This window comes from Simochromis diagramma, unplaced genomic scaffold, assembly GCF_900408965.1.
Source record: "Simochromis diagramma unplaced genomic scaffold, fSimDia1.1 OVJJ01000208.1, whole genome shotgun sequence".
NCBI classification, from domain to species: domain Eukaryota; kingdom Metazoa; phylum Chordata; class Actinopteri; order Cichliformes; family Cichlidae; genus Simochromis; species Simochromis diagramma.
In genome coordinates this window covers 3,393,904-3,404,490 of record NW_024386789.1, presented here as the reverse complement: position 1 = coordinate 3,404,490, position 10,587 = coordinate 3,393,904, and the positions used below count along the sequence as shown (strand labels likewise).

Below are 10,587 nucleotides of genomic sequence, written 5' to 3'. Positions count from 1 at the left end.
CTCCGTGTGTTTCCTCGTAAGTCAGTTCCTTAGTACTTCCCAGTTTAGTTTCATGTTATTTTGTATCGCTGTTATCTTTTGTCATCTTTTGTCAGCAATAAAGCTGTATTTTGAGTTCAGTCCTGTTCTCCCGTGAGTTTGCGTTTGGGTCCTATTTCCTGCCTGCCACACAGCCACTTCATGACAAGAACATGTACACTGTTACATCTTTCAGAAAATGTTTTGAAATTGTAGTGCACAGTTCAGAATAAATGTTTTTCAAAAACCATTGCGTCTTTTTAGTAAATGTTTATTTCCAAAAGAAATTTCTAAAAGTTCAGAACAAGAAAATTCACGCTTTTTAGAATTAATTAGAAGATAACTCTTATGTAGTTAAACTAAAATACTCTTTGAGAGTTAATATATAAACTCTTAACACCTAGTTAGCATTAGTAAGTGTTAAATTATCAACTCCAGACAGATTTGGTGTTTAACACTAAATCAGAGTCAACGTTCCAACTCTCCAAAAAGAGTTAAATTAACACTCTCTGGTGTGGACTGTCGCGAAATCGATCAATGTAGAGCAGTGTCACAAACCACGGAGGCCCCAGGAAAGTGCAATCAAACGTTGAGTTTATTAACAGCCCGGAGAAAACATCAACATATGTCTTCTAATAGCTATAAACAGACATAGAACTTCTCATTTTGATAACACCTTCCATACAAGGTAATAATCTTAAGCCCTCAGGGTGACTGAAGGCTGGTTATCGCCTCCAGTCATCTGTTACCAAGTAGAATAAGATGCAACAGGTTTGCAACAAGAAGCTGGAAACATTTGGGCCTCTGCTCAGGCCTATTCCTAGATTATATGTATTATATGTACTGTAAGCATGCATTACAGTTATCCTTCTATGTTCTAGTTTCCCTCAGCATGTATCACCTGGACAGTCACGCCAGTGAAGCTTAAGACCCTTAATGAACCGAACATCAACTCAAAATAAGCACAGATATGCAATGTGTATAAAATACTTCTAACCGTACTTGTAATAAAAGTTAACATAATGGAAGGGTCCTCAAATGGACATCTTCAATAAACAACTGTAATGCAGTATCAATACTGTGAGAAATATTATTAGATGAAATAATGCTGTAAAGAATGTTATTAATGCAATTACAATGATGCAGATTATATGGCAGCAATAAAAGAATTTCTGTATCTCCACAGGACCCATATAGACACTTTCATAGTGTTGAAATCAAATCTGACAGTGTTAATTTGAACATGCTGGATTTGCTGTGTGCAGGACACCGGCCCTCGAGGCCTGGAGTTCGACACCTGTGGTCTAGGGGCTCACTGCTGTAAAAGCTCTGTCTCGGTCTTGTATGCTGCACATGAACTCAGCTGGGGATTAATGGATGTAAAAGTTCTCTGGTGTGCAGTAATGGTTATCCACACAGAACTCTAAAATTCAAAACCTGAATCTTAAATTGGACTGAAATTATCGGTAAGCCAGTGTAACTGAATTTTTAACGTGGTCATATTTGAGTACTTAGATGTTTTGGTAAGAAAATTGCATGCAGTCCAACTTTTAATAAATTCTCACCGCCTATGAAAGGTCTGTAACTTAGAAACATCTTGAGGCTTAATAGATATATATAACTGAATATTATCTGCACCCCAGTGATAGGAAATTTTCTTTGAAAGTGCAGAAAAAAGATAAAAGCCCCCAAAATTCACACGACAGGTAAGAGAAGTGGACCTGAACTTCAAAGCAGCTACAAAAAAGGATCGCTCAGACACGTGTGAAGAAAACTACTCTATAGCAACATACTTTAAATTTACGAACTTATTTGATACCAAGTAAATACAGGACCGATATGGATACTTTCTAGGTTTTTGTTTATTTATTTATTTTGAGACCTGGAATCTAATTGTTCCCGTCTTTAAGGCACTTTGGGTCAACCTCTATTGTTTAAATGTACTTACAAACAATAGCCATGTAAGTCAACACAAAAGTGCATGTTTCATAGTGCATATTTGAGGTATTGTTTTAATTTCTTTTCTTCTTTTCTTTTCATTACTATATAAAGCACCCTGAGTTGACTGTTGTGATTTTGCACTATATAGATAAATTAAAATGATTATTATTTAATGATGAAATGATGAAATGATTTATTTAAAAAAAAAACTATTTATTGAACACTACCTACTGAACTGGTATATATTCGCTAACAATACCAGCATTGGTATGGATACTACGGATATGTGCCGACCTCTCTTATTGAGCATAATGTGATGGTCAACAGTATCAAGAGAAGAGGTCAGGCCCAAGATCAGCAAAGCAGAACATTCTCCTGCATCACCCAGCATCAAACTGTCATCAGTCCAATAAACAGCACAGAAGCCTGATTGTAATTTATGAAGTGTTTGTCCAGGAGAGCTGTCGCATAGCCACAATCTTGGCTAAAATCTTTGCAACAAACGGTTAAAAATAGTGTTATTCCTTAAAAAAAAAACAAAAAAAAAACTAAATAGATTGAATAAACTATTTTTTGTAATTATTATAGTAATTTTGCTGAAAATGTTCCGCCTATTTTTGGATGTAAACGTTTACTTGTCAATAAAGCTTCCAGAAAGAAAAAAAAAGCGGGGTACTTCCGGTCTCCGCTGCTTCGTAAACGTGCCGTACGTCATTACGTGTTCATATTTACGGCAGCAGCTCCATCCATGTGGTTTTAAGATCTGCGGTTTCTCGACGTCAGCTGCTGAAGAAGCGTAGCAGTCGCTAACTATGTTCATGTAAACAACAGCGAAGGATATGGTTTTTGACGCTTTGTTTTACAGCTAACACGATGGCGCAGCCGGCGGAGAAAGGTACGTGTCACTACAAAGTTATTTATTAAAAACACAGCAAGCCAGCATATTTTACTGAGCTGACCAAGACCTCTGCTTGTAACCCTGCAGACGCTTCCCTAAAAAAAAGCCTCTTAGTGACCAACTCAGCATTTTATACTTCCAGTGTCACAAAAAGAGCTCGTGACTGTAGGAGAAGTTGGCTGAACACGAAACTCAGTTCGCTCTGTGCGTAATTAGCACACATAATTCTCCACTCTGTTCTTCGTAATTCATAAGCTTACCTGTACAGAACAAGAAGAATTACATATATTTTTTCCTCCTTTAAAAACAAAAAACAGTGCCAGGTCGCACAGTAGCACTTTGTTAAAAACCAAAAATATCCTCAGACATAATAAAATATTTGTTATATTGATCTGAGGCTGCTGCACTTTTAAATCACCTGATGTTGTCCTTTCTTTATTGTGCTTCACTGTCTTGCAGCATACTATCGCTTTGTGGTGCTCTTCTTTAACTGTCTGCTGACCTTTGGGTCCTACTTTTGCTTCGACATTCCCAGTGTGTTACAGGATCAGTTCCAAGGGGTGAGCAAGAGGCAGCGCTGCTTACAGATCGCATCAATATTGCACGACTTGATTATCAGCAGGGAAAGACTGATGTTGTTTTTAATGTTTGACTGTTGTTTTTTGACAGAACCTGACGTGTCCCAATGCGACGGTGATCAACGGGACAGTGGACTGTGTGGAGGGACTGGGGATGACCCCTCAGCAGTACAATCTTCTCTATGCCATCTATGCTTGGACGTAAGCACGTTAATGCATTGATTTCACTGTGAAAATGCAGAAAAGTGGCTTATCAATGAGAAGCTTCTCTCTGTTATCAACAGGAATGCAGTAGTGGTGATCCTGGCTGGATTCCTGATTGACAAATTAGGAAATCGCTGTAAGTTTTGTTTTATGTTTTCTCTCTGCATGGTCTGCAGTTATTTTTAATCTACTGACAGTAAAGTGATGGTACAACCCTTTCTTTTGCTCCCCTTTGCAGTCGGTGTGTTTCTCTTCTCTTTTCTCTGTGTTTTGGGCTCATCGCTGTTTGCTCTCGGCTCCCACTTCAAGGGATCTCCCTACTTGCTGCCGCTAATGCTCACAGGCCGTCTGCTGTTTGGATCAGGCAATGGATCTCTGACTAGTAAGTTCTCTTCATGGATATGAACAAATATTCTCTGCAGCGTTGCCTTTGAGGAGCATTTCTTAACCACTCAGTTACCTTTCTCCTTCTTCATTAGTTGTTCAGAATCGCATCACAGCCTTCTGGTTCAAAGGGAAGGAGTTGGCTTTGGCTTTCGGCCTGACCCTGGCCTTCTCGCGGCTGGGCTCGGTGTTGAACTTCTTCCTCACGCAGAAGTTTGAAGAAAAATATGGCATGCAGTGGACACTCTGGGGTGGTAGGTGACGAATGCGAAGAAATCTCAAGGATTATGGTGTGGTGCCATGTGACCTGGGTTTCTCATGTTATTGTTTCTTAGGCGCACTGTTGTGTGTGCTGGGCTTCACTTCCGCTGTCATTGTCAGCACCTTGGACAAGATTGGAATGAGACAGCTAGGTCTCGATGGAGCCATCCAAGAAGAGTCTCGCAAAGTGGTACGATCAATATCCTTTAATAATAACAATAATAACATGCATACATAGGGATGGGTATCGTTTAGGTTTCATCCGATACCAGTACCAAACCGGTACTTTTGAAACAGTGCCGGTGCTTAAACGGTACTCAAACCAGTGCTTAAAGAATAAAGAACACAAAATTGGTCCAAAAACCTCATGTTCAGCTGTTATTTTGTAAAAATATAACAATGTTAGCCTTTTCTGCAGCTATAGGGCATATATGGTATCACTCTTGGCTAGAAGCAGTGCTTAAATAATGGAAAAAACACAAACTTTGTCCAAAAACCTCTCATGTTTAACTGTTTTCCACTTTTTCTTTGGTCATTTTAGCCTTTTTGGCCAGGGTGAAGGGAATATCTGCCATCAAACAAGAAGACAGCCGCATGTAACTACGATGGTGTTTGCTAGTTCACCTTACATGCATTAATGTAATAACGTGGTTAACCTAGTCAACGTAAATTACGCATAAACAACATTAAGCTACTCACGCAGAGAAGAACTGCTGCTGCTGCTGCCATCATCATCCGTCATCATTTCTGCTACACTGGCAGGGCTAGGGGCCAGGACTCTCCTCTTCGGGTTTTTGGGGGATGTTGCTAACTCCGGGTCGATAACAGGCACCACACCCGCAGTAGATGTGCTCGGTGTGAGGTCTCGCAGGAAGCGATCAAATACGGCGCATTTCTCGGCTTTTAAAAAAACCGCTATGCGTCGCCAGGTGTTTCATCGGATTTGAGGTGTTACCTCTTTTGCACAGTATGACCTTAAAGCACTTGTTGCAGGCTGCTGAGTTTGCATCTTTTGCTGTGAAGTACAGCCAGACTTTTGACCGCTTCGCCTTGGGCATTTTTAATCTGTAGCTCTGCTCTAAAAGAACGTACGTACCTGGGCCCACCTACTATCCTCGGAAACATAAAATGATTGGCTAGAATCTAAAGTGTATCACAGCTCAGGAAAAACAAGCACCTGAAATGAAGCACCGAAATCTGCGCTGCTTTTCGGTCTGGTTACTACCGTTTATGTCAGAACCGGTGACATCATGGCACCGGATACCGGTACCCATCCCTATGCATACGTAACATTGATGATTTAAACCTTGTTTTTTCAGTATTATGGACACACTAGTGATCTGTGTGTGGAGCATCATTTATTGTTGTGTGTTTTTTATGTGTAGAGGATTCAGGATGTGAAGCTCCTGTCAGTAAGATACTGGCTGCTGGTTCTCACCATCATGTTCTTCTACAACGGCATCTTCCCCTTCATTGCTGATGCAAGGTAGAGTTCTTGACATAAAGTGTGTGCATACTGATGAAATACAGTGATGTGAAAAAAATGTTTTCCTCCTGCCTGATTTCCTGTTTTTGTTTTTTTGTTGTTTGTTTGTTTGTTTGTTTTCAAGCATTTGCGATAACTGGCAATGCGTCTTCACAACGCTGTGGAGGAATTTTGGCCCATTTGCAGAATTGTTGTAATTCAGCCACTCTGGAGAGTTTTTCAGCATGAACCAGCTTTTTAAGCTCATGCCACAGCATCTCAATCGAATTCAGGTCAGGTCTTTGACTAGACCACGCCAACGTTTTTATTAGATAAGATGAATTAACTGTGGTGTGTCAAATCTTTGGAAAGCTGAGTTTAGTTTCTCTAGCCACACCCAGGCCTGATTACTGCCAGACGTTTTTATAAAAGTAACACAGCATTTTAGAAAAGGAACATTAAAATACAGTAAAATATGGTGGTGGTAGTAGAGCAGGGCGATATGGCCAAAAATATTTATCACGATATATATTTGAAAATTTGCGATAACGATATAACTGACGATATAATTGATGCGAGACAAAATACAACTCCACAACATTACTAGCGCAAAAAGACAACCTTCCATTTATTTTCACTTAAACAAGAAGCTGGTTTTTATGTACATTAAAGCTTTATAAAAATGTAACAGTGCAAATGCAAATTCCTTGCTGAAAGTTTAACCAAAAGGCATTTCCAGTAGAAATGGGCTGACATATCCTGAGCATAACAATGTATAATATCCACTGAAGTTAAAAAGAGTTGCTTTGCAACATTAAACTGCAGTGTGCAGTACGTATTTTTCAGACCATAAGGTGCACGGGATTATAAGGCACATTAAGCGAAACAAAGCAGTCAGATAAATCAAACTTTATTAAACTCATTCTTCTTGCTTCCTCCACTTCTGTACCATTGATTCATTAATGTTGAATTCTCTGGCAGCTGCTCTATTCCCATGTTGTTGCAGTATATTAATGACTAACCTCGTATTGTGGATGGATTATCTCAGTTGTTCTCCTGACTGAAGTTTGGTCCGTTTACAGCATCCTGCCATGCGATTGCATTTGTCTCTAACCATGAGGAACCTTCACGTTAACTTTTATAAGTGGAAAAGTGTTAGTGTTCGTCCTCCAGCTTCACTGTTTATGTTATGCTAACATAGCTGTGTCGCTAGCGATCACGTAGCACATCATTATATACCAGCTAGCCCAACTTCAGTAACCCTACAAACGTCACTGCTGTTTAGTTTCCCGTCTTCATTTATGTTGGAAGTGATAGCAGAGCTGTACGTTTGAATTTTTTCAGAAATCTCTCAGTCAGAACATGCTATATCATGCTTAGGTAACTAGCGAAACTAGCGAGCTAACTTCCGCTAACTTCCTGCTAACTTCTAACTCTGTTAAATGTAATAACTTTTGTTTTCATGGATGCCTGGAAGTTAAACTTTTTAGTTACACCTGGTAAAGCAGCAATGCTGATCATTTTATTAAAGATGAAAGAATTTAGACAGTTTTTAACTCTCAGTGATGCTGCAGTGTTGTTTAGGACCCAGATTACTCCCAGATTTAAGAGCATCTTAGTCCGACAAATACGACAATAACGACGGCCGCTTGCATGTTCTGCAAAAAAATGTGCTTTGTTGTGTATCTGACGGACAAACACCAAACCAGTTCCACATCACGGAAGTTGCACCATTTTTTACAAACCAATTCTGGTTCATCTGTTTCACTCAACAATCGACCATGTGCGTATGAAAACAAAGGCACTGCGCATGCGCGTTTTACTCCCATTCTATCGCGATATTTCATTTTCCTATCGTTGCCTAACATTATACCGGTATTACCGTGAACGGTATAATATGGCCCAGCCCTAGGTGGTAGTGTGATGGTCTGGGGCTGTTTTGCTGCCTCTGAACCTGGAAGACACGCTGTGGTAAATGGAACCGTGTGGCACGTCTATCAAAACATCCTGACAGAGAATGTCAGGCCATCTGTTCATGACCTCAAGTTGAAGGGCACCTGGGTGACCCAAACCACATCAGCAAATCCACCTCTGAATGGTTGGAAAAAAAAAACAAAACAAAATGAAGACTCTGGAGTGGCCTAGTCAAAGTCCTGACCTGAGTCTGATTGAGATGCTGTGGCATAACCTTAAAAAGGCAGTTCATGCTTGAAAACCCTCAGATGTGGCTGAATTACAACATTTCTGCAAAGATGAATGGGCCAAAATTCCTCCACAGCGCTGTGAAGACTCATTCCCAGTTAACGCAAACGCTTAAGTGAATTTGTTACTGCTAACGGTGGCCCCGCCACTTATTAGATTTAGGGGCAATTACTTTTTCACACAGGGCCATGTAGGTTTGGATTGTAATGTAATATTTACATTTGTTTGATCTGAAACATTTAAATGCGACAAAGATGCAAAAAAAAAAACACCTTTACACACCACTTTCAGAGCAACCAGTGAATTATAACCCTGCATTCCTTTGAATAGACCAGCACCAAAGTGATATTGGTGTCATAAGCATTCACATCTGCCATTTATTTTTTTCATTTGCCAGCAAGTTCATCCAGGATAAGTACAGCTACTACAGCCAGAAGGAGGCGGCTTATATTGCAGGAGCAGTCTATGACAGCTCACTGGTCCTCTCAGCCAGCGTGGGCATTCTCATCGTATGTATCTTTAGTCTACACCAAATTGTATTCCTGCATTGAGTTGAGTTGGTTTATCTTGAAACACTCTCGGTGCCATGTGTTTCAGGATTATGTGGGTCTGCGGGGAGTCTTCGCAGTGGCGTGCGCTGTCCTCACGCTGCCCGTGTTTGGACTCCTGGCTTTCACTTTTGTCCCTCCTCTGGTTTCAACCATATGGCTGGGAGTCACCTACTCCTTTGCTGCTGTGAGTAAATAGACATCAGTAAAATGGTAAATTATTACTATGAGTTAATGTATTTCCTAGTATGTTAAACTTGTTGCTGCCTGTGTGGCATTCCAGGCCAGCATGTGGCCGTCTATTCCCCTTGTCGTACCTCAGGCGACTCTGGGAACTGCCATGGGCCTGGCCACCTCCGTACAGATGATTGGGATCGGGATCTCCAATCTCGTTGTTGGACAAATACTAGGCACCAAGTCCAGGTGGGGAGAACCTGACATTAGAATCTCATTGCAGTGCACTAATTGTCCTTCCAGTCTTGTTTAGCTTTGCAGTTTCTCTATTTGTGTTGCAGTGAAACTAAGATCCCGCTGTGGCGTTGGCAGAGGATGATGATCTTCATGTTGGCCAACACCATCAGCTGCATTGTGACCTCAGTGCTGCTTAATGTTGTTGATCACAGACAGGTCAGACATCTGTAGAAGTTATCTCATGAGTTTATACTCTATACACACACTCAGCAGGAAGTTAATTATTATTTTTTTGTCCCTACAGGGTGGGACCCTGAACAAGACCACCAAGAAGTCAGGGCAGGAGCAGAGAGACCCGGACCGAGAGCCGCTCACCCAGGCAGAGGAAGAGCCAAATGAGCAAGATGGTGATGCTGTTCACTCTCGTTCTATTAACTCTTAAGCTTTTCATTTACACAGTTTTTTATTATTTGAGCATTATTCTTGCTGTTTTTGAGTAATGCAGTCAACTCAGAAGGTATTCAAGACCTTTCCTTTTCCTTTTTCATGCCATTCATTAAGTTTTCAGCAGCTCTGACGAGTATCCCTATCATACAACCATCATGCTGCACTGTAGGGATTACAGTGAAGTTTTGAGCAGGTTATGAGTCATGTCTGGTGTTGGCTAGATTATCTTTTCCTTTCCTTTGAGAAAGTTTGCTGTTTGGAAGCTCAATGAATCTGTTATGCCTTTTAGTTAGAGTAACTTCCATGTGGCTGCACAGCCGTGAAGGCGATTAGTAAGGTGCTGTTGAGATGGATATCCTGGGCTTCTCTCATCTCACAGATAACCAAACTACCGTTAAAAGAGTCTCGGGTCCTTGGTCGCCTCTTTGACCGAGATCCTTCTTGCAAGAAAAGCATACGACGAGTCCTGCCAAATCAGGTCCTTTATGTCTTGTTTTTTTTTTTTTTTAAGTCAAATCGTTCCTGATTGCTTCAGAAGTCATTTTAAAAATAAAAAAAATAAAATAAATAAAATCTACAGTTATAAACCATGTTTTAAATTCCCTCTGGTGGATTTCACTCAGGTTCTAGAAACATTTCCAGGATTATTAAAGAAAAAGGGATCTATCTGATGATGGTAATACAAAAGCAAACAGTCTGAATACTTTTGTAAGTTACAGATTTCTGTTCGAGTTTTAACTTTGTGTTAAAAATTTATTACGAACACTGAAACACATTTTGTCAGTCTTGTTGTGACTATGACTTTACTGCTATAAATAATTGTGTGGAAATTCCTGCAGTTACTAAATTTTATTTGTAACAACAGTGAAATTCTTGTAATTCTGCTGCTTTCCAAACTTCTATCATTTCAGTTTAGTGTTTTATCTGTGCAACTTGAAACTTAATTTGTTTTCCCTCACAGTGACCACAAACACAGCACATGACAGACACGATCAGCACCTAGCTGCTACACACGGTGGTGCTTATAACTGCAAGAGTTGTTTCTCTCACACATTTGGTTTCATGAAAACAGATTTAGAAAAGAGTCATCAGAACTTGCGTTTATTGAAATATGCAACATAAATGGTGATCATGTAAGTAGTGTTCACAAAATGTTTTTCTTCACACAAACATGTTAAAGATGTTCTTGCAAAGTTGCGATTTCAGCACGTCAACTTGACCTGCAGGTGG

The 10,587-nt window shown here is 40.2% G+C and overlaps 1 protein-coding gene across 2 annotated transcripts; it reads left to right on the top strand.

The window, feature by feature from the left end:
* Window positions 1-2,694: 2,694 nt before the first annotated feature.
* Window positions 2,695-9,911, top strand: LOC120728511 (major facilitator superfamily domain-containing protein 1-like). Of its 2 annotated transcripts, XM_040023476.1 has the most exons (13): window positions 2,695-2,854; window positions 3,317-3,417; window positions 3,527-3,636; window positions 3,720-3,775; window positions 3,878-4,021; window positions 4,119-4,277; window positions 4,359-4,474; window positions 5,670-5,770; window positions 8,349-8,460; window positions 8,549-8,686; window positions 8,783-8,922; window positions 9,015-9,126; window positions 9,215-9,911. In XM_040023476.1, exons 1-13 carry the CDS (start codon window positions 2,833-2,835, stop codon window positions 9,350-9,352), a joined length of 1,449 nt encoding a protein of 482 aa, XP_039879410.1. In that variant the 5' UTR covers window positions 2,695-2,832; the 3' UTR covers window positions 9,353-9,911. The 2 variants fall into 2 exon arrangements, with proteins under 2 accessions (XP_039879410.1, XP_039879411.1); XM_040023477.1 differs by lacking the exon at window positions 3,317-3,417 and having other exon boundaries at window positions 2,697-2,854.
* The last annotated feature ends 676 nt before the right edge of the window (window positions 9,912-10,587 follow it).

Excerpts from the sequence above, each read along its gene's own strand:
- LOC120728511 (XM_040023476.1), top strand. The coding sequence starts at position 2,833 with ATGGCGCAGCCGGCGGAGAAAG. Across the intron at positions 3,418-3,526 it reads TACAGGATCAGTTCCAAGGG|AACCTGACGTGTCCCAATGC; the intron begins GTGAGCAAGAGG and ends GTTTTTTGACAG. Across the intron at positions 5,771-8,348 it reads CCCTTCATTGCTGATGCAAG|CAAGTTCATCCAGGATAAGT; the intron begins GTAGAGTTCTTG and ends TTCATTTGCCAG.